At 29.2% G+C, this 24,986-nt stretch overlaps 2 protein-coding genes across 12 annotated transcripts in view; one reads left to right on the forward strand and one right to left on the reverse strand.

The window, feature by feature from the left end:
• Window positions 1-3,587, reverse strand: part of LOC124352664 (COMM domain-containing protein 4) — a 228,756-nt gene extending 225,169 nt beyond the window's left edge. For 3 of the 4 annotated variants that reach the window (XM_046802235.1, XM_046802231.1, XM_046802234.1), the window contains exon 1: window positions 3,334-3,482. The gene's annotated coding sequence lies outside the window, so the exon portion shown is untranslated. Of the gene's footprint in view, window positions 1-3,333; window positions 3,483-3,528 lie in introns of those variants that run through there. The other variant, XM_046802233.1, reaches the window with a different exon arrangement.
• Window positions 3,588-4,822: 1,235 nt separating this feature from the next.
• Window positions 4,823-24,986, forward strand: part of LOC124352665 (polycystin-2-like) — a 45,067-nt gene continuing 24,903 nt past the window's right edge. For 3 of the 8 annotated variants that reach the window (XM_046802242.1, XM_046802239.1, XM_046802241.1), the window contains exons 1-2: window positions 4,825-5,599; window positions 22,594-22,852. In XM_046802242.1, the coding sequence (XP_046658198.1) occupies window positions 22,618-22,852 (235 nt within the window). In that variant the 5' untranslated portion in view covers window positions 4,825-5,599; window positions 22,594-22,617. Of the gene's footprint in view, window positions 5,600-22,593; window positions 22,853-24,986 lie in introns of all 8 variants that reach the window. The other 5 variants (XM_046802240.1, XM_046802243.1, XM_046802245.1 and 2 more) reach the window with 4 other exon arrangements.

The raw sequence follows: 24,986 nt of genomic DNA on the forward strand, positions 1-24,986 counted from the left end.
ACTTCAAAAATACAAACATCTTTCAGGATTACACCATGAGGGTGATTGGAATATTAAACAGACTTCTATGAAATCTACCTAAAAGTTGACAAAACCACAAAATATTTAAACTAGTACAAAACTCACAGTTTCAAATAAGAAATGACACATATTCATCATAAACATAATAATACACATATAATATAATCACCATATTCTGAAACAGTTCAGATCACATGAGTTCAATTGTGCTATAAATAAAAATGGTGGATAACTGACATCAACAGTATTAAAAACACCAAAAATGCACTCAATTTTTCATGATACTCACATAATTTTTAGCACAATATTAAGGAAATTATTATTATAGAATGGATACTAAAACTGTGAAATAACTTTACCACATAGAAAAAATTAGTGACTTCCCTTAACTGGTCATTTAGCACTATTATAGATATATTGGTATGTACTTGCATATTATATATGGATTGGTAGATTTATAAATATTTATAATACAAACAATGTGCAAGAATAAATTCATAATGGACCTCAAGAGTAAAAATCAGGTGTTTTAAATTGATTTTCTTATTCAGAAAGAAATGTACTATGCAGTAATGTTGTAAAATGTCTTCCCAAACAAATTTTGTATTTAAAAATAATAAAATTAAATTTCCTAAATCATGTGTTTTATCAAAGCATTTCTTTTAGTGGCAATCATATACTACTAATATACATTACAATAAGTTATCAGTTACTAATATTTTTAAACCACACACCTTATTATTCAGGAAACTAAATTGTAAAACATTCCAATGGTTTTGATTATTTAACACCTTCACTGTGACAGGAGTTATTCGCCAACTCTAGGACAGCCGTGGAAGTCATGAGGTGCATACACAGCAATCAAAGCATTATACTATGATACAGCTCTACCTACAGAATACATTGTTAACACCATCAATGTGATATGAGTTATGTGCCAACTTTAAGAAAGGCGTAAGATGTGTCCACTGCAGTCAATGTGTACAGTCTATGGTCCGTCGCTGGATACTGGGCCATAAGGGCATTTAGAGAAACGAATAAACAGATACCCTTGTCAAAATAGATAGAGAAATGTGCCGGCTTTAGGACAGCCGAGGCAGTCATGATGTGCGTAAACTGCAGTCAATGTGTTATACTACGATACGTGTCTACCTACAGAATACATAGTTAACAACTTCATATGACATAAGTTATGTACCGACTTTCGTACAGCTAAGACAGGTTTAAGGTGCATCCACTGCACTCAATGTGTTATACTACGATATGTTTCTACCTACAGAATACATAGTTAACAACTTCATATGACATAAGTTATGTACCGACTTTAGTACAGCTAAGACAGGTTTAAGGTGCATCCACTGCACTCAATGTGTTATACTACGATATGTTTCTACCTACAGAATACATAGTTAACAACTTCATATGACATAAGTTATGTACCGACTTTAGTACAGCTAAGACAGGTTTAAGGTGCATCCACTGCACTCAATGTTTGATACTATGATATGTTTCTACCTACAGAATACATAGTTAACAACTTCATGTGACATAAGTTATGTACCGACTTTAGTACAGCTAAGACAGGTTTAAGGTGCATCCACTGCACTCAATGTGTTATACTACGATATGTTTCTACCTACAGAATACATAGTTAACAACTTCATATGACATAAGTTATGTACCGACTTTAGTACAGCTAAGACAGGTTTAAGGTGCATCCACTGCACTCAATGTGTTATACTACGATATGTTTCTACCTACAGAATACATAGTTAACAACTTCATATGACATAAGTTATGTACCGACTTTAGTACAGCTAAGACAGGTTTAAGGTGCATCCACTGCACTCAATGTGTTATACTACGATATGTTTCTACCTACAGAATACATAGTTAACAACTTCATATGACATAAGTTATGTACCGACTTTAGTACAGCTAAGACAGGTTTAAGGTGCATCCACTGCACTCAATACGATATGTTTCTACCTACAGAATACATAGTTAACAACTTCATATGACATAAGTTATGTACCGACTTTAGTACAGCTAAGACAGGTTTAAGGTGCATCCACTGCACTCAATGTGTTATACTACGATATGTTTCTACCTACAGAATACATAGTTAACAACTTCACTGTGATATGTGTTATGTACCGACTTTAGTACAGCTAGGGCAGGCTTAAGGTGCATCCACTGCAGTCAATATTGTATACTATGATACATTTCTACCTACATAATACTGTACATAATTAAAGCCAAATAAACAACAGTAAAATAAAAGGAACTATCCTACCTATATCACACACTCGTATAAGGATGATAATTATCAAATTTTTAGTAGGTGTGAATTTGAAAATCTGCCACCCACAGGCTATTGTGATAGTGCTGCCCCCTTCCCCAATGATGCCATAGTGCTCCCCCTCAGCTTTCCCACTTTTATAACGTAATAATCTATGATAATATATATTATCAAACGCTAAAGTCTGTTTTTATATGAAACGTTCCGTTGGAGCAAACAAAAGAAACGTGAATGATAAATTTACTACATAAACAAGTGTTTCTTTGATTAAACTCTAACAATAACTAAAAATAGCCAATACTTAAATATAATTCAAGTGAGATCCTTAATAGAAGAGTCAATTGGATCTCTTGCAGTATGTATTTAGTTTTCTTTCTTTTTTGCTTAACCTCTCGAATTATTTTTTGGATCGAATTATTTCTTTGGATAAAAACAATTGAACCATTCGATAAACACAACCAAATAACGAGTGTAGGCCACTTATAAAGTCTACCCTTTTAACGCATTGTTCAATTAATTTTGTTATTGAAATGTGACACAAATTACATTATATAAAAACTATCTATGTTGTGTATCTATAAAATGTAACAAACAAAACAGTTTAACATTTAGTTCCTTTTTACTGTTTTTAAGGATATACTATGATTCTATTGTGGTTGTGGCCTCTTATTATACTGCAGCCGTGTTATTCTTGTTGTTACAGTATTATAATTTTTGTTGTGTACAATTATTATATAATATCGAATTTGGGTATACTAATATACAAAATTTTTCAATAATAACATTCTAATAACAAGTGTAGGCCACTTATTAAAGTCTCTCCCATAATTGTAAGTATTATGTACTTTAGAAATTGATAGGTCTACAAGTATTTATAATAAAATAAACAATATTTTCAGTTAAGGGCCACGTATTGTCACATAATTCTAAGCCTACTAATGAAACCATCAACAATACAAACTTATTAATAACCTATTCATGATTTATAATTTCTAGGCTATATTACTTACATAATTCAAAATTCTAAATGGAAAAACTCTTGAACATAGATAATATATCAATTTAACATCCAACAACTAACAATAAAGAGGTTAACTTAATGTTATTGTTTACTACATAACAGCTGGAGTAAACCGGTAAAACTATTTATTGCCAGCTGATTGAATACTACTTAGTGATTTCATATGTTTACAAACAGAACCTACCAAAGACACCAGAAAGTACGTAAATGGGACAAAATAATGTTATACATATAAGTATTACATCGTTAAAAAAATTATATTTGGCCAAAGATATTTTTTATCTCTTTTGGGTATTACAACAATCTATATTTCGTCCTCTTAGTACTGACAATTAATTATAAGAATTATAAGAAGTCCTTGTTGCCAGAAGACAGAAACAACATAGTACGGTCAAAACAAGTAAAGCATATTTAGTTCAACAAATTGTCACCAGTAAATAAAAGATAAAATGCACTAAACTCACCCAAGCAGATTACAACTATAAAGAAATATTTTATATTAGGAATATAATTGAAAGTAAATTACTAAAATAGACAAAATTACAAATACAGATATAGATATGCGTGTCAAAAATTTCTTTAAATTATAAAAAGGATTTTCAACAACGCAGTTAAAAGTTGTGGCTTTAAACCTCATTAAGGGGACAAGGCAGTACTCACAGGAAACTTTGTTCACTTATCTTAAGCTGAGGGTTCTGTGACTCATCTTACTTTTAATTAATCTTGCATAAGGCACATCTATTTATACCTGTGTTGTAAGACAGTGTACATCACTTCTCAAACTAAATGAACCAATATTCTTAAAACAAAATAACAACAAAATTAAAAAAATAAATTAACAACAGTAAAAATCGTTAATTTGACAAAAAGTACCGGTAGCCTACAATGATCAACAGCGTGGCCTTTGCTATAGTATGGATAATCTTCTTTCAATCAACAGAACATCACCAGATATGGGATTTACAACCAAAAAAAGTAATGCCATTATTGAAGAGTGAATGAAAAATTAAAAGTAAATAGTTATAATACAAGTTCCTGAACTCTTCTGAAGAAGTCACATAACTCACAAAAACTGTTAATCAGATTGAACTTGCTTCCAGACATGCATATATTACTGTATATTGTGTATTTGGAGTAAGTAACAACCCTTTGCTCCTCAGATGCTCAGACAAATTGCCTCTTTGATTTCTTCTCACTCTTAACTTTTTAAACTTTTCTACACATTTTTTATAAAAGAGTTATAAACAAAATTTAGTATAACATGCTAATAGTCCTTGAATCGATTAAATGCAAAAACTCATAAAATAATTGTTTTTAATTTATTATATAATTCTATTTTTTGACGTAAACAAAAATTTTGCTTTTGCGTGGGAAACATACCCACAATGCTACATGTGAAAGACAGAATACAGAAAAATATAGGAGGTCTTGAGTCGTGAGCTGTGGCTTGTGGGCAGATGATTTCCTGTCTGTTATGTTGTGTTTATTAGTTTCCGTCAAACGGATTTTTCATATGACAAATACGTATTTGTTTGTCGTTATTTTCTACTAGTTTTTTATCTATGTATTTCATTGTAGAGCATGTTGCCTTAGTAAACCATTATTAATTGATTAATTTCAGTATCTATCGTATTTGTCCGGTGGTGAATGATAACCATAGCCTTTAAAGTAAGATTACCACTGTTGAAAATCGTTTTTAGTGATATGGTTACTGTCATAAAATGGAAACAGTTAAAATAGTTACCAAATTGAAATTACAAGACCTTGCAATGCCAAGTATGCCTTTATTCATGATACGTCATATCAATTAACCCACTTCAAGAACTTGCTCATACCTTTAAAACCTTTTGTTTTCATAAACATATTTCCCACAAATATTATATTATGTGGATGAAAAGACACATAAGTATATGTAACTTAAATGCCTAACAGCATATCATCAAGGATAACTAGTGGGTCAATACATACCCACAAAAGCACAGTGAAACAATGGACTCCTCATTTGCCTCCAAAGGGAATTTGTCATCTGTTGTAACAGAGTAACTGTGACTGCTCAAATAACTTTAAATTCATATTTAAATTTTATAAACTATGAGGTGATATTCTAACTGTTTGAAGTAGTTTATATTCTTATGGAGAGACTGTTAGTTAACAAGGATTTATGGATGTGACAGGAATCCTTTTACTCATTGTAACAGAGATACCGTACTGAAATTTGCAACTCCTCATCAGTTACTAGCCCGAAACATTTTATTGTAAGTAATGAACTACTGCTATTGACTGATATTATACTACAATTCAATATTAGGATGTTGTGTTAGGCTCTTACTGCTTACTTTTGGTTTTTTTATTTTGTTGCAACATAAGAAAACTTCAACAATTACTATTAGAGTAGAGTTAAGCTCGATCAAAATTTTAAAAGTTTAAATTTCAAATCTTATGGAATTTAAATATGAATTTCAAGAGTGTGAGCAATTATAATTATTAAAATAAATTTAATTAAGAAATGTATAAAACTAAATATTATAAAAATAAGGATTTTATTTACATTTTCTGTTTAACTAAGTACCTGTGGAAACATTTAGTAAACATGACATGACTGCTCAAGATATATTAACCTTTGTTTGAACTACATTTTATTGTAATTTCATTATTTATTTATATAAGTAAAATATCAAAATATTCTCTTTTTTCCAGAATAAATGTGGCTAATAGGAAATTTGGCTTCAGTTCATTCGTATAGGGTTTATCAAGAATAAAGAGTTATGAAATATGTACAAAAAGGATAAAATAATATTTATAGCCTGATAATATTTATAATAAAACATGCTACTACTACTTATAATAATTTGATCGAACACAAACAAGACCATTTTTATGTACCAAACTCATGTTGACAAAATTCAAATTTGATAAAAACAATAAAGTAAGTTATCAGACTTTTCACTATTTTTTTCATGTTTAGAACCAAGCTAAGTAACATTTTACAAAAAAGAATTTTTCAATAAAGTTTTATATATATATATAAAACTTATAAGTAGATATGAATGTGGGGTTCCTGGCTCACTTTTGGGACAGACAGAAAATCAATGTAAAATACTGTCCATTGAACCATAAACAAATCTGAGAAATCACGAATGTAAAATAACCGAATCTATAGCTGTTTTACTGTTCAATGTTTGCTTCTACATTTATAAGCTGTTTTAATGAAAAAATCCAGAAATCTTAATAAAAGATCTATAAACGGAAATAATGAAATTTGCTAACAATCACTCGAGAAGTCGGGGAGAATGTGAGTAAAACCGCATTCTTTTCACGAGGTTCTTCATTTACTTTCTCCAAATGTACTATAAAATCATCAAAGATTTCAGGTTTAAAATCGTAGTCAAATTCAATGTCCAAATAGTGAAAGATTATAGGTAAAATCTTCTCATAATAAACGTGTGTATTTAAACCTACAAACCTAATGTATTCTTTGAAAAGGAAAATAATTTTGTCAACGGTTTCAAGAGATAAGTAAAAATTTTTGTTCTGTTTTCTAAATTCTGTAACAAAATGTGTTTGCTTCTTGTCTCCATATTGTAATTTCATAAGCAGGTTATTCAAATATGTTAATTTATTTCGAAATTTCCTAGGCTTAGGTCTTTCGTACAAAATTAAATTACAATCTCTACAAACTAATCTTTTATCAATAATTTCTCCTCTATTATAACACTTGTAACAGTTGGCATTATACTCTTCCATTTTACAAAAAGAATAAATGGAAGCTATGGAACTAAGTCTGCCGAGATATAAATTTTTCAGCGCAAATGTTTATGTTTATATTTCAACTACCGAGATAAAAAGAAATAATTTCATTCTATTGTACAACTATTTAGGATATTTTGTTTATGATTACAAAGATTATTCCGGAAGAAATCGGGATTTTTCATCAGCGAAAGAGTATATTTTTGAAATATTAGAAGGAATGAAAGAGAATAATATGAACATCATTAACTACTGAATTTCTCTAATATCGTTCTTAATCACGTCATATGATAAAAATTTCTCAGAAACCACAACCACATAACAAATCGCGTTTGTAACAGCATTTTGAAAATCCATATTGATAATTATATCGTTCTTTGAACTAGAAATATTTGTCAAACTCTTTGTTGTATCAATGACATAAATGGGTCTATTTGCTATAAATTCTTTGGGGTTGTAATACATTTCCATATTTTTGTAGTAAACTTTCTTAAAATCTTGATACATCTGATACATGATTCTGAAAAGACCACCGGAAATGTTTAAATTTTGTAATTCATCTGGATAATAAGAACCGTTCAATTTTACTCTGATATTTTTTACATCCAAACTATCAAACTTTGAAGGATTTTTTTCTTGATTATTCTGTCTATCTGTTTGAAAACCTATGATAACGAACTTGGGATTGAAGATATTTCTATAAATATTTGTGATATCGAACGAATAAGTTGTTCCGGAAATACCTTTTTGCTCAATACATTGCCAATCTAGAAAATTAAACGTGATGTTTTGAGATTTTATAATTTCATCAATCAACTGAATTTTACTCGTGGTTTTGTAATCAATCATCGGAACTCTAATGAAAAACTCGTTAATTGTAATTTTGCCATCAACAGGCATAACATTTCCAGTTGCAGTCTTCAGAATCACATCATCGTCTTCAGCTCTTATGAAACTAATGTAAAATCCACCTTTATAGATTGGAAAATTTACATTTTCAAAGAATCCTAAGCCGAAATGTGCTAAATCACCGACCGCTTCAAATTGTCCAAATTTAAAAGTTGATTCAAAACTGTTTGAAAATACATCACTTTTGGAATAACAAATAGTTCCTTTAATTGTGCTTAATTGGCCACAGTTTTCGACTTCTTCTATCAATTTATTGTGTTTTCTTACTTCAATCTTAGAAAATAAAAACGGTATAAAATTATCGATTAATCTAACATTATCAGTTCCAAGATATGCTTGACCATCTTGTTTTGTTAAAGTTCCAGAAATATAAAACTGGAAGTTAGACGAGCAAAAGTTATCTCCAAAATCAATATTAAACTCAGTTCTTTTATTCGGTTCATTCAAATGTTGTTTACTAATTGGATAGAAATTTTTAAACTCCGCCCTTTCAATATCGCCTGAATACTTTTTGTAGTCCACCATTTAATAAGAGAAAATTTAGAAATTTTAAACATCATGTATAAGTCGATAAGAAAAGATTTTAGTCATTTTTTAATGATCTACTTCGTCATATTCAGGATTCTGTTCCTTAAATTTTGCGATCTCGGTTACATATTTCAATAAAATCTGCACAGGATAGTAACCGCTATCTATAATATTGTTCCAATCAACTGTATCTTTATTTTCATCCAAAAACTTTATACTCAAGTGTTGATAGAGGCAAAGAACAGACATATGATCTTTTAATTGATAATGTATATTTTCTTGAATGAACTCTGGGGACAGATTTTGATATTTTGCAATGTTATACCAATTCAATTTGTTTACGTATAATCTCATCATATCTTCGGATAATTCATATTTTTGAGAAATATCATCCCAATGTTCTTTTTTCAAATCTCTTTCGTGTTGCATTATAAAAAGATCGAAAGCACTGTAATGTCCCGCCATCTCTATTTATTAAGAAAAAATTTCAAGTTTTTATAAATTGGCTCTTTTTAGCGTTACATTCAGCACATTTTCCAGAAATTCTCTTAACTCCATTGATGTTTGCATAGTATTTTATATCGTTTGTGGCAGTTTTCTCTTTACATCTCACACAATATATGAGCGCCATTTATTTAGGGAAAATTTATCGTGCATAAAACCCTACGCGAATACCTATTTCAGTAAGATCTTCCTCCATATTATTAAGTTTTTCTTCTAATTTTTGAAATTTGACAGCATAAGAATCATTGTATTCAACAAATTTATGACCAATATTCTCAAAAGTTTTCGTAGCATCTAAACTAAACTTATCAAAAGACTCTTTAAAATTAGTAAGTTTTTCATTAATTTCACCAACATCGTCTACTGATCTTCTATTTCTGGCTTCTAACTTGTCATAGACTTCTGTTGTAAAATCTTTAACATGCTGTTTATGATTCTCATAATTTTGTTTTAGTTCATTAAACATTTTAATAGGATCTTCTAATTGAATCATTACAACAACATCAAATGGATTAATTCCTTTACTAACACTGCTAATTCTTTTTCCTTTAAAATCTAAGGCACTTTTAACATTCGGATCATGTAAATCAACAATATCGATGTTTTCTGATAATTTTAGTGGTTTTAAAATTTGTTCTTTAACAACAACATCATGTTTGTCAATACCAGGTCGAACACCGACAATTCTTTTCTTATTAGCCAAACTAACATAATTCTTTTCAACTTTGATCGCTTCAGTAATTTTATCAGCTTTTTCGATATGAGACATTAAATTGGTAAATAATTTTTTTACACCATCATCAACTTCTTTTTCCAATGTTTTTATTTTATCAGCAACTTCATTTGAACTCATGAAATTTGCAAGTTTGTTATCATATTCTGCTTTAAAATCTTCAATCTCGACAGCAAACATATCTGAATCTGGAAGGTTTTGTAATACATTTTCTAACTTGTTATCAAACTCATTTCTCAAACTATCAAAATTCAAACTATTATCTACATTTTGAATAATTTGTGTTCCAAATACGTCAAAAATATTTTGTGAATCCATATTTATTAAGCAATAATTTGTTAACAACTTCTTTAAAATCTTTACCATCACTCAGTTCATTCAAAACAAAAACACATAAATGACCACAAATTGGGGGATCTTTATAGTCTTGAATCTGAGAATCATTGTAGTAGACGCTTGATTTTTTCAAATATTTAATCAATTCTATAGGTGGTTTGTCCTCAATTCTTCCATACGAATCAAAATAAGATGTATTCTTATCATTTTTATAATAACAAACCCAATGCGTTCCACTTCCCATAATCGAGTCTAAATTCACAATTCCACATTCAAATTTCTTAACTTTTTCAGGTAATGTATCTCTCATGAAGATTCCTCTAAAATGTTTAATGTTTTTGCAGATTTCTTCCAATTCTCCGAATGTTAAAGGTTCAAATTTTTTTTCCGATGTTTGATTTCACGTAATTCAAAGTTTTTTCATCTAATCCAGATCCTGTAACATCTTCCAACTCTTTATCTAACCAATTTAAAATGTTTCGAACAATAGGAATCACATCTTTTTTAACGATTGGAGCAGCTTTACGAACATAAGGAACAACATTTTTAACAACTGGAATATTTTCTCCAAAATCTAATAAATCTTTCAAAAGACCACCATTTTTAAGTTCTTTCAACTGATTATAAGAAAATTCTATTCTGGTTCCTTTACTGTTTTTCTTATGTTTTTCGAGTTTATTGTATTGTCTATTTGTTAAAAATATCTTATCTTCGCCATTTTTTAGTTGATCTATTTTAAATTGAATACTAACGGGTATTTTTTTCTTAAAAGCGGATTTTATTTTTTCTTTCTGATTTTTGCTGAAATTTACATTCACCTCCATTTATATAGTTAAAATTTCAAGTTCTCTTCAATTCCCATTCCTAGTTTTCTCTTCAAAAACATTGCTCCAACTGTTGGAAGTGCAACAAATCTTTCACCTAAGCTAGCATCTTTTGATAAAAATCTATCCATTGCCTTATCTTGCAAAACTTTATCTGCTATATGTCTGGAATTTGTGTCTCTATGTTTTGCATAAAAAATATCGTGTTCCATAGCAGCTTGATCTAATTTATTTATACCAGGATCTCCTCTTTTTAGTCTTTTTTCGAGTTTTGTGCCAGGCCCCAGATACTGATAAGTTGGTACGTGTAATTCAAAAGGTAAATTGTTGATAAAATCATTCAAAAGTCCACTACCCTCAATCATAGATGAACTTATTGCCGGCAAAACTCGTTTTAAATATTTAATTCCATCAGGTTTTTCAATCATTTCATCAAGTTTGTTCGAAATAAAATCTTTAATCGCTTTCTTTTCGTTCAAAAAATTGTTGTTTCCAGCCTTCTCTTGAGCATAAATATAATTAATAATTCCATCGAGTTTTGTCAAATCGTCGATATATCTGTATTCAATCTTATTATCACTGTATTTTCTCACACCTGATCCTTCGATTCGTTTTTCCCAAATTGGTTTAATCAAATTGAGATATTTTTTACCTTTACTTGACTTTGGTTTCTTAGTTGATGGATCATTATTTTTGTAAATTGAATCAGATTTCCATAAAATTTCAGTATACTTTTTCAAGTCTTCTTCAGAATATAAACCGTCTTTTGGAACATCAGTGCCTGTTAATAATCTCCATAAACCTTGAGTTCCTTCATATGTTTTTTCATTAATAATGATATCATTATGCTCAAAATTCACGGGCAAATTTCCAATCATAAAACTTTTCTTTTTTCTGTCCCAATACAAACCAAATTTATCATCCTTTGCTCTAGGAAGAAATTTTTTACCAATTTCACCAATTATTATATCCGTTGTTCCAGGACTTATTGGTTCAACTATGGTAGAGTCTTCAATGATTCGAGGTCTAAATGGTGTTGAAGATGGTAATTTTGGCAATTCAAACTCAGATTCTGGTATCGAAATATCAGCAAATTGTCGTACAACTGGAACCAAATTCATCAAATTTTGATTATCGCTTAAAACATTTTCAATTTTGCCCTCAACATTTTTTATTGCAGATGTTACAGGTTGATTAATTTTTTGAATAAATTCTTGTTCTTTTTCATCAATTCGAATCTGTTCTTTAAATTCTTTGATTAATTTCTTTTCTATTTGATCAAGTTTTTTCGCTTCTTCAGAAGTTACGTTCACCATTTAATTAGAAAAATTTTGAAACGTGAAACGTAAAAACGTGAACACGAAACGTGAACACGGAACGTAAAACGTGAACGTGGAACGTGAAACACGAACGTGAAACACGAACGTGAAACGTAAACACGAACGTGAAACACGAACGTGAAACATGAACGTGAAACATGAACGTGAAACGTAAACACGAACGTGAAACATGAACGTGAACGTGGAACGTGAACGTGGAACGTGAACAGATTTACCGTTTTTCTGTTATTTTCATAATGTAAATAAAAAGTAAAGATAATATAAAAATAATTGTAACAAATATTTTATCGAGACCACTGAGCAGCATTTATGTTAGAAAATTTATTCAAATATTTACCATTTTTAGGCTTCAAAGTTAGATTAATAGTTAAAAATCCATAGTCTTCTTTCCAAATTTTATCACACAATTCATTAAAGTGGTTAAAACTCATATCAGATCCCACATAATTGTTGTAAATCTTTCTCGAATAGTGATCATCTTGCTTAAAAATACACAACATATTCAAATTATTTCTAATAACTTGTTTATCAACCTTTGAAAAGCATTGGGAAAGATAGATACAAGATATGTTTTTGTGACGGGACATTACGAAATATTCCTTAATAACGTCTTGATTTTCTAAAATACAATCATCAAAAACGATTAACGAATTGGGTTTACATTCGCTTAACGGAACTATGTCCTCAGAAGCATTATAAAAATGTGATATTTTTTTGTTTAAGTTTTTCTCAATATTTTCAAATCTTTCTTGCAATTTTTTATAGGCGTCTTGTTCTAAAGATTTACTAAAAACATACAAATTGGAATAAGGAATCAACCTATTGTAGATAAAATTCAATAATAAAGTTGTTTTTCCACATCCACTTGAACCAACAATTAACAATCTGATTGGTTGATCTTTCTTATTTTCTTCAAACGTTTGAAGTTTTATCTGATCTTTTTGCTTTAAAAATTTCTCCATTTAAATAGAAGATTTTCATCTTGAAGCAACGCTTGCGAAAATGAAGCTGTTCAAGTTGACTTCAGAAAGCTCTAAATTAGTTTTAAACTTGGAACATCCTATACACTTAGAGGAAGAATCAAATTATTTTATCGGTTTAAGCGGTTTTTATTCTGACAATTTTGTAATAAATATTAGTGAAAGTTCTCCTTATTGTATAGGATTTAGTGAGAAGAACATAACAAAATATTATGGTTTAAACAAAGGATATTATACTTTCGATCAAATTAAAAATTCCTTTAAAAATTATCTGAAAACATTCAAACAATCAGATAAATCTTTAAACTTTGACGAAAACAAGTTTGAAATGCAAAAAAATTATCTCTCTAATAAAATTCAAATAAAATCACCAGTAAGAATAATGTTTTCAACAATTATTGTAGATTTGTTAGGGTTTGTTCAAGAAACTATTGAGCCAAATCAGGTATATTTAGGAAATAAAACGCCAAAATTTAGACCGTTCGATGTAATTGAAGTGCACTGCAATCTCGTTGAACCTAGTTTTGAAAATCATACCAAACATTTACACAAAGAATCTGAAATTTTGTACACTTTTTTCCCAAATGTTGCTTATGGATCAAAAATCAGTGAAAAACCAAATGAAATCGATTATATTCCAATTAGAAAAAATATTAAAAGAATTCAAAAAATCGTTCTAACTATACAAGACTCTGAGGGAAATTTATTAAATAATGAGAGTAAAACAACAATTTATTTAAGATTGATGAGAGGCGATTAGATTAAAATGACGATAATGACGAGAAAATAGCCCTTAAATGTATAAATCACTGGAGTCTATCCCATAGACCCCGAGAAAATATTCAAAAACATACGTTCTGACAAGGGTATCGAATCGCGACTCTTACAAACATTACATCCTAGTTCAATTTTTATTAATGAATCTGGACTTTACACTCAAATAATTGCTTGTTAAATTTTTTCTTTCTAAATGGAGTCAGTTGTGGATCTGCTCAATAACCAACTTACATTCGATAACACGAATATCTTATTTATTGTAGACGAAAACAATGTGATCTGGTTTAAAGCGAAAGATGTTGCAGAAATATTAGAATATGAAAACACTAGACAAGCAATCATATTAAACGTTGATGATGATGACAAAATTCAATATTTTTACTTAAAAAACAAGGGTCTATTCGAATGGCCCCTTAACAATCTTCATCCCTGTACTGTTTTTATTAATGAACCAGGTCTCTCAAAATAAAAATTGCTTGTTAAATTTTTTCTATCTAAATGGAGTCAGTCATAGATCTAAGAAATAATGAACTAAAATTCAATAATAAAGAAATTTTAACAATTGTTGACGAAAATAATGAATTTTGGTTTAAGGCTAAAGATGTTGCAGAAATATTGGAATATAACAATACAGAAAAAGCGATTAGAAATAATGTCGATGAAGGTGACAAATCTCAATACTTTTATCTAAAAGATAAGGTAGCCCTCGAGGGCCACCTCGCAAATATTCACAAAGATACTATTTTCATTAATGAATCAGGACTTTATTCGTTAATTTTAAGATATCATAAAATAGAAGCAAAAAGCTTTCAACAATGGGTTACGAGAGATGTTTTACCAAGCATTCGTAAATTTGGTGTGTACAAACTTGAAAACAAGATTAAATATTTAGAGGACAAAGTTAAGCACTTGCAAATTAAAGATGAAATCAAAACGGAAATAATTGCAAAACAAAGTGTAAAAATTGACTTAATGAAACCAGATCTTGTTTGTAAAGATTTTGATAAGAAAAAACACCATGTTTTTGTGTTAATTAAGAAGAATCACATGTGGGAATGGCCTTATTACGTTATCAGAGCTCAAAAGAGAGAAATACCGAAAAGATTGAAAGAACTTGAAATTGATTACCCAGAAATGGAAATTTTATTAAGACATGGAGATCCAAATAGTATAAATCTCTACAACCAAATGAAAGAATCTTTGAATATTTTATACAACGGAAATCATTTTACTACAAATATGACTGAATCTCGACTGATTTATAGAATATCTAAATTACACGATGAAAATGTTTCTAAATTTTACTAAAAACTCTCGATTTATTATATTTTGTTTGTAAATGTTTAGCATAACTAGGTAACCATCGTAGAATTCTTTTTTCATATTCACAAGGCATTTCGTTTTTATAACTTTCGCTGAAAATTTTTTTAGCACAATCTTTGCAAAAAGCATCTTTTCTATCTTTACTATACTGCCAGTTATTAAATTCAGAAATATTTTTAATTTCTTTACAAAAGTAACACTTTTTCTCTTCTAAAGTTAATTTGTTCATTTTATCGTATAATTCCTTACAATAACAGTCTTTTCTATTCTCTTCTTGACACTTTGTACATTTCTTTTGAGACTCCATTTATATAGAAAAAATTATTACACGATGAAAATGTTAAACTCTTGAATTATGATATTTTGTTTGTAAATGTTTTTGATAATTATTTAACCATTTTATAGTTCTTCCACATTCACATTGAGTATCTTCATAATATAATCTATGGTGATTCTTCTTTACACAATCTTTACAATATGAGTCTTTCTTATCTCTACTATAGTGATCACTATTAAACTCTGAAATTTTTTTAGTTTCTTTACATTTAAGACATTCTTTCTCTTCCAAAGTTAATTTTTCTATTTTATCATACAGCTCTTTATGATACTTCCTATAACAATCTTTACAATTATAAATAATTCCATCTTTTCTACTCTTATCTTTATAAAATTCTTCAAAACCTTTTAATTCTTTGCACATTGAACATTTCTTTTGGGCCTCCATTTATATAGAAAAAATCTTTGACTTTCTCAATTCATATTCATAAAACTTTCCGGTTATTTCTTCATTATTTAAATCTTTTATACTATAAGTTACAGGATCTGTGTTATTAATTTGATAAATCACAAAGATTTCTCTTGACCAATTGTTCTTATATTTGTTCGAAAATGTTTGTTTTTTACTAACAATTCTTACATGATCATTGACTTTAAATTTAGTTTTCGTGTGAATTTCTGGTGGAACATACTTGAAAACCGACTCTAATAACTCTTTTTCTGCATCTTTATCTACGTCTTTAGGCTTCATTTTGATTGTGCTATGAACAGTATCGTTATATTTCTTTACGATTTCTTGAAGAATATCGATCCATTTAAAGTTTTTATTAATCTCAAAAATTACTTTCATTCTCTCATTTTGAGTTCTGTTATATCTCTCTACAATACTTGATTTCTCTTCGTTTTCAGTATGATAAATCTTAATGTTGTATTTCCTCAAAACATCGTTAAATTCTTTATTTTTAAACTCTAAACCCTTATCTGTATGAAGTAGGTTAGGAGGTTTGTGATTGATCCTTATGGCATCTTTTACTATATCTTCGAAAGCTTTTGAAATATCCTTGCCGTTTTTTCTTTTGATAGCTCTTGACCAAGCATATTTTGAGAAAGTATCAATAACATTTAACATATACTTAAATCCATCATTTTGATCGAAATAGTTAGACATTATAACTAAATCTGCTGCCCATAAATCGTCAATTCCTAATGTTATAATTTTTCTCTTTTTAAACTTTTTTCGTACTGGTGCATGAATTTCTCGAGCTTCAATCTCTATCTCATCTTTAGTCTTCAATTCTTGCTTAACAGGTTTTGGATTTGGATTCTTTATAAACTTACTCTTGTTTGTCTTACATTTTGAACATTTTGCAGCAATTCTATACAATCCATTTTGAGTTTGAACGATTTTTGAATCTATATTTTTCGTTTTCTTTTTACACTTGTGACAGTGAATTAAATCATCTTCCATTTACATATCAAAGTTTCCAAGTTTATTTAATTCGTCTAATATATCAGATTTTGCTTCATTTTTATAGCCATACGGTACTGTATCGATCTTATTTTCTAGGACAATTCTCTTATCATCTTTAGCGTTCAGTGCCAGCTTGTTTATGGTAACAGTGTACAACTCATGTTTATAACTTTTGATGACTGTCATCTCCCTAAATTCTTCTTTATCTTCGAACAAACATCTCTTCAAGTTTTCGATATTTATTGTTTTATTTACAACGCTTCTCTTAATTCCTTTACACCTAACTGGGTTTTTATCTAGATATTTGTACGAGTACATCTTAGACCTTAAACCACAAAATTCTTCTAAAACTTCGCTATTTAACTCATCTTTGAATTTCCCTATTACCTTCTTATTTTTAGTAGTGAAACATTCGTGATCTTTTGGATAATCACTTGTATCAAAGTCATCTATATTTTCTTTAATAATTTTAAAAGGATCTCGTTTCAATTCTAGAAAATAACTGTCTGTATCCATGTAACACAGATTCAAATCTGGATCAAACTTCTTTAATTTGTTGTAATAAAACTCGTACATTAGCAATTTTGAGAGGTCGAGAACTGAAAATCCTATGTAAATCGGTTTGTTAAATTTAACCTTTTGTTTGTACATGTGACTCGCTATACAGTTGTCGTCAAAGATGTTAAAGCATTTGAAATTTGTTTTCTTAGCTTGTTTCATTGAAAATTCTTCGTTTCCTAGTTTAATATCACATCTATTTCTTACATTTTCCATCGATTTTCCAAAAACCGAGTTGTTCATAAGCTTATAAAAGTCCTTCTCAAAGTCGCTTGTAGCTTTGGTTCTCATACTAGTATTAAAATCAATGTAATCTTTCATAAAAGGCTTCTGATCGAATGCAATAACTCTATTCACATGTTTTAACACCATTCCTTGTTCCAGATAGAATTTCAAATTTCTCGAATGAACAACATATTCAGTTTTATCCAGTAGAGTTGTGCAAAGTTTGTTGTTATAATGTTCTGGAGCAAGAGGCAAATCTTTATGATTTTCATGTAAATTCTTCGGATATTCTAGATCGACTTCGAGAATATAGCCATAATCTTCGTCGCCAGTGAGTTCCAAAATTGTTTCTTTCCATTCTGCAGTTGTGTAAGTTTTTGGATCCATCCACTTGATTTCGTTATATGGTAAATTTTGCATTAGGCCATACCCATAAAGGTTATTTGCATCGACGTACAACAAATAGTTTTCAGGCTTTGTCTTATCAAAATCTTTTAAATATTTGTTATTTGCTTTCACATATCGTTTAATACATTGAGAAATGCCTCCGCGAATACCTTTTTCGATCATCAAATACATATTATAATCACTAATTAATTGTAATTCTATATTCGTTAATTTTAACATAGCATCCCATGCAAGACTGGGAGCTGTTAGATAGTGTGCTGGATCAAGTTTATAGCAATTCAAACAAATATTCCTAAAATTTTCAAAGATATCAGCGAGCAATAGAACATCTTGAATGTTATAGAGATCGGAGTAATTTCCTAGATTTTTTACTTTTAATTTGTTCCATACATTTAAGTAGTGTTGAAAATCTTTCTCAGATATGCTCTCGTCTGTCAAAAGTGAATAGAAATCTTGAATTCTCAATTCTTCTGTGTAATCAAGTTTTTCAATACTATCGATAAATTCATAGGGAAATATGCCTTTTCCAGATAGAATTTTAAAGATTTCTTCTTCGTCATTTGGTTGTCTATCTAGAATTGCGTTCAGACCATCTTGTATAAAATGATTTGTATGTTTGAAATCATCTTTTTTGAGGTTTTTAGCTAACTTTTCTATAGACGATGCCATAAATCTGAACGTATCTACGAAAGAAAACTTGATGAACTTTCTTGGTTTATCATCTTCAAACTCATATCCATATCCAGAATTTACAGAATAATTTATATATTTCTCATCTGTGTTTGCGATCAAATCAACATTACCATACTGTTTTGCCAACTCTTTTATGTACAAATGAGTATCGTAACATGACATATTGTGGCAGAAAACGGGAATATTTTGAGGAAATTTGAGATTCAAGTTACAAGATAAATGAGCAGCACCTCGAAATTTACCTGTTAAATGACAATGATCTCGTACTTTTTTTCTTGTTTGATTATCAAAACCCTCAAATTCACAAATATGACAAAGACTGGAATTTTGATACGAAATTTCTTCTTCTTCAGTTAATTTCATAGGTATTTTATTCTTAGAATTATACTTTTTAGCTATGTATTTCGATAATTTATTAAGTTCTTCAAACAATTTTGCAGGAACATTTGGCAAATCTTCTTCATTTTTTGCTCGATAACATATCGGCTTGTACATACGATTGGTCACATTAGTCACTAAGTATAGAGTAAAACCATATGGAATGTGCTTCTGAATCTTGGTTGTGATCGATTTTTGCGGATTGTTTTTGCATGTGGGAATCTTCTCTAATATGCTTTCAAAATCCATATAAATAACGTACGGATGGCTAAACTTCTTTTGATAATTAGTAAATTTAGTTGTTTGACCTCGAAATGGCATAATTGGCTTACAAACTTCGTGATTTTTACAAATTTCTAAATGGTCTGCTAAATCTCTAGATTTGTAGAAATGGCTTAAACATCTCCTACATAGAAATTTCCTTTCTTTATGCTTGGATAACTGTGAACTCACTAATCTATTTAGATCGGTTATTAAAACATAATGAGATTTATCTTCTTGTTTTACATACAATAAATCAACTTCTAACTCGGCGTCATACATTTCTGAAATTTGCAACGGAACAATGTTAAATTTCTCATCATAACTGTAGATATTTATTGACATTTTCGGATACTTGTACTTAGAATTGTAACTTCGTTTTTCAAATGATTGTATATCTTTTAAGGACATTGGATACTCGAAACCTGAAAATATCTCGTCATTTACAAATTGTTCGTATTGTTTTGCTCTATCAGCATTCTTTTCAGGTTTTTCAATAGCACATCGGATAGAATAAATAAAGCAATAATCATCTTTATTTTTTATATTTATACAAGCTTTTTTATCTTTGATTTTCTTTGGTAAATCGATATATGATCATGCGTTCATAAATTCGTGTTTGTTAAGGCTCAAAACTAGTTGTTTGCAGCGTTTTAATGTCCATCCAGAACCTTTATTTGGATGATTCGTTTGTTCTCGATGTGTTAATTTATTAAATTGCTTAGTAATAAAGTCGTTTATGTCAAAGATCTCGTCTGCTTTTATAGTAAAGTACATTGGACACGTTTGTGTTTCACCGTTCACTAAAGTACGTTCGTATTCGCATTCTAAAGAGAGATAGCCCTTCATATTTTTAACGGTTTCTTGAAATTTTTCGATTAAACTTTTAATTTCTGGACGCAAAATAGAAAGATATTTGTAAATTGACATGAAATTTTCATTTAAATTCGTTAAAATGTATTGCTTGAAAAGACCATGGATAGAGGATAAAACTTCGACATCAATGATATTTTCTGGTTTCTCATTAAGAGTTTTGTCAATTTCTTCGATCATTTCAGACTTAGTTTTATCGTTTGTTTCAATGGACAATTTCTCAGCGATTGATTGAATTTTTTCATCTTTAAATAGATTGAGATCTTTTTTAATTTCCTTAAAATTTTTCTTTAGTTCACGCAATTTTTCTATATTGTACATCTTTTCATGATCGACAATTTGATTTTCTTTAGCCCAATTCCTCAAATAATTTAGTTCTTTCTCATAAAGTTCTTTGTTTTTTAGATGATTTTTTGACTTATAATGTCGGGTAAAATGATGTTCGAAAACATCTTTTTTGCAGTACGGGCAGGATATCTTTTTCCTCTCCATTTAAATAGGGAAAATTTGAATGTGCCAAGTTTTACTATTTAGTGAAATATCTTTTTATTAAGCTGAAAAATAGCAATAATTCAGTAGATTTCTAAGGATTTTTATCAAAATTTGATAAAAATCAGCACAATTTATGGTTAAACAGCCTTTGATTCTTCTATTTAAAGAAGAAAAATTTGTTTAACTAACACTTTGAAAAGTGGAGAATTTTACTAGAATTTTACACAAATCAGCACAAATTGTAGTAAAACAGCTGTAGATTCTTCTATTTATTATAGAAAAATCTGTAAACTAAGACTTAAAATTATTGAAAAAATAGTATAGTTATAGTAATAAAAGTACTTTTATTACTATATTGGTTTGTAGGGGGTAATTTAAATTCTATAATACTATTTTTTCAATATTTTTTTCTTTAACTTTTCCAAGATTTTTCATTAAGATTTTAATATATTTACAACAGAATTTTCGAGAAATATCGTTCACATTATCAACTTTAAAGCTAAAAATTCGCAATAATTAGAGAAATTCAGTAGATTTTCAGGATTTTTCAAAAAACTCTAGTATATGCACCTTAAGAGCTGTGGTTTTGACCCTAAAAACACGTTTTTAGGGTCAAAACCCCGGTTTTTTTGTGTATTTTGGAAGTATAGTTTTGATTTTTCACCTTAAAAGTGTAGAAGTATTAATTTTTTTCTATGTAAATGGCGCTGTTACAAGAGTTGAATAAGGTTGGTGATTTAAAGTTCAAAGAATACAAGAGATTAATAGAATTAGAAGAAAATAAGAAATACAAAATTTTGAATCTGGAGAAAATGAAAGATAAATTCGGGTTTACAATAATTGCCGAGTTGGAAGATTATAAAGTACACTTACCGAACAGATTTTTGACTGTTTTGGATGAAAAAAAGATTAAAGAATTGAATAAAAATGAAAAATTACACTTGGTTGTTACTGGAAAGAAGACTATTAAAGATAAAGACTGTGTTACAATTAACTTTGTAGAATAAAGATTTTTCATTAAGATTTCTGGATTTTTTCATTAAAACAGCTTATAAATGTAGAAGCCTACAATGAACAGTAAAACAGCTAAAGATTCGGTTATTTTCCATTCGTGGTTTCCTGTTAGATTTCTTAGATTTGTTTATGGTTCAATGGACAGTATTTTACATTCGTGGTTTCCTGTTAGATTTCTTAGATTTTTTTATTGTTCAATGGACAGTATTTTACATTGATTTTCTGACTGTCCCAAAAGTGAGCCAGGAACCCCACATTCATATCTACTCTTATATATATATATATATATATATATATATATATATATATATATATATATATATATAAGTACATATATATAGTGAATATATATGTATATATATTTGCCGTTTTTGGTTGCTGAATCCCCTTAAGTGGATTATCACTAATTTTCATATATGTGTGGCCCTCATTTTGAGCCATGTTCAGAAGTACATAACTTTCAATTGAAACTGGATTATGGGTCAAATTGAAAAATAGAATTGATTTTTACAGGACAACTACGACCCTGAAATTTAACAGTTGCAATGTAACTCTTTACTTAAAAAGTCTGGTTACTAATGCTTATATATTTTTTTCAGAAGTAACACAGGTAAGCCTGAACAATGACAAGTCAACATTATTCTCACTTAAACAATCATTCTGAACCTGGCCGTCACTCTGGTCCAGACTCCCATCTTGGTTTCGGTGAACCATCACTTCCTAGTGCCAATCGTATTATGCCACCCCCAATAAATGTACCCACAAGAGAACACAAGTCCTTCACCACGACTGACTTTGAGAAAGGAAAATCCAAAGTGACCTTGGACTATTATGAAGAAATTAGGAAGAAACCTATAAGTAAGATCTTTAAACATTTATTAACGTATAAAAACTATAAGCACAAGAATAATAGAGATCTAATTTTATTGTTTAAGTACTCTTAATAAATTTTGATAAAAATACACTTAATACAAATGTATTGTGATAAAAATCTTAATTTGCTCATGTTTGTAGTAACTGCAGTAATGATTTTTAGTCTATGATATTTTGATTAAAATTCTGGTTGCAAATTCATTTAATGAAACATCAGTTGTTTGAATTTTAAAAATCTCTTCCATTGTCATTATGCCTGTAAATGCATTCTACAATTACCAAAAGATAGTATTTAGAATAATAAAGTCAGGTTTACTTACTGCATGTATAGTATTGATTTATTAATATGAAACATACCAACAACTACAACTCTGTACACCCTTACATTTAATGAGTATTCTAGTTCTAAAAAGAGTTTTTACTTTTCGTGACAATCTTTTTTATCACTGTTTTGTATACATTCTATATATTTACTTATTGATTTCTGAATCAAATTATTATCAATACTGTATTGGTATATAGTCTTTGTGTGCAACTCTGTAATAGGGATATAAAAGTATGTCTACTGTTTTACATAACTTAAAAATGGGTTATGGATTGTAATAATCTTGTCAAAAATCATTTTTACAACGATTATGGGCAAATGAGCAGGATTAATTTGCTAATTTTAATTAATTGGAGGTTGAAAGTCACTTAAAACAGACATTGTTTTTAAATGATGAAATTTTCTAAACCATCCAAATTTAATAATATGGTTATTCTTCTGTCTTTAACACTTTAGTTAAATTAATTATAACCCATAAATAATTTAGTCTGAAGAGTGAGTTTTGTTACTTTTTGTTGTGGACAAAGAGGTTTTGTGTGAAAACAAAATTATAAATATTTGATTTATAATCTTGTTTTATGATTTTGTGTTTTATTTAATGAAGTAACTATTTGAATTACTTCATTAAATAAACCCTACATGAAAATAAATGGCTTTTTAAATTTTAAATTTAAACCTTTATTTTTAACTACCATCCAAATTTTATTTGGATTTAGAAAGGAAATTTTATAACTTATGATCCTCCTCTTAATTTTTACTATTTTTTTTTTTTATTTGAAAAGTTTTAATTTATTGAATGCAAAATATTTATTTTAAATTCTTGATCATCTTGTACAGAATAATTACTGAAAATACAGTTCAATATTAATAATGAAATAGTATAATATTCCGACCATCACTTTGTTGGGACCCAAGATTGTAAATGTTTTATTGCAAATAAATTTCCTGATTCCTTGATTCTTGATCAAATTGACATTATGTATTCATTCCCATGTGCATATTTAACTTTATTTGTTTTTTTAACATCAGAAGAAGAGGACAGATGCCGGTTCTCTAAAAGTTTCAATTTCTGTTTGTAAATAACTTTACCCAGCAGCCATCTAGTGTAATCTATATGACAAGTTATTCTCATTGTCTCATCAGGTACACAGTTGAGTGTACATTGATGTTTTAGACATGATCACATAGTATTGTGGAGTGACTAAGGTTTCTACACGTAATACAGCTGTGCTAGGAAGGATTGATGCAATGCAAGTGTTTTTTTTTTTATTTTCACCTTCCGCTTATGCAGCATCTGAAATCTGGCACTGTCACAGACCAGTTCTTTTGTGGTGTAGGTGTCTCTAATGTTGAAATTATGTAAGGAGTTCTTTTGAACGTCTTCGTTACCAACTTTTTTGGACCTCTCCAGATGGAAATAGACTCCAGATTCTACACTGTAGGTGTCAAGTGTGTGAATCCTGCCACTCTCCAAATGCTACTCTGAATCCTGTATTATTAGTTTTTATCAGAGAGTAAGTTGTATAGTAAAGTTTCAACAGTAAAAGCTTCCGTAGTTATCTGTTCATGAATATTCTTCTTGCGTTATTTATAATACACTATTAGTTTACCTTTCTACTTTGTTGTCATTGTTTGACCATTGGCTACCTTCAGTTCTGTAAGAACTATTTCAGTTATGTCTACCATATAATTTTCCATTGCAAATGACTTACTAGTTATTTTGAGAGCTTATGATACAAAATCATAAAACAAGTTATTACAAGAATCAACAAACAACAACCATGATTAGCATAG

The sequence above is a fragment of the Homalodisca vitripennis genome, chromosome 1, assembly GCF_021130785.1.
Source record: "Homalodisca vitripennis isolate AUS2020 chromosome 1, UT_GWSS_2.1, whole genome shotgun sequence".
In the NCBI taxonomy this organism is placed as follows: Eukaryota; Metazoa; Arthropoda; class Insecta; order Hemiptera; family Cicadellidae; genus Homalodisca; species Homalodisca vitripennis.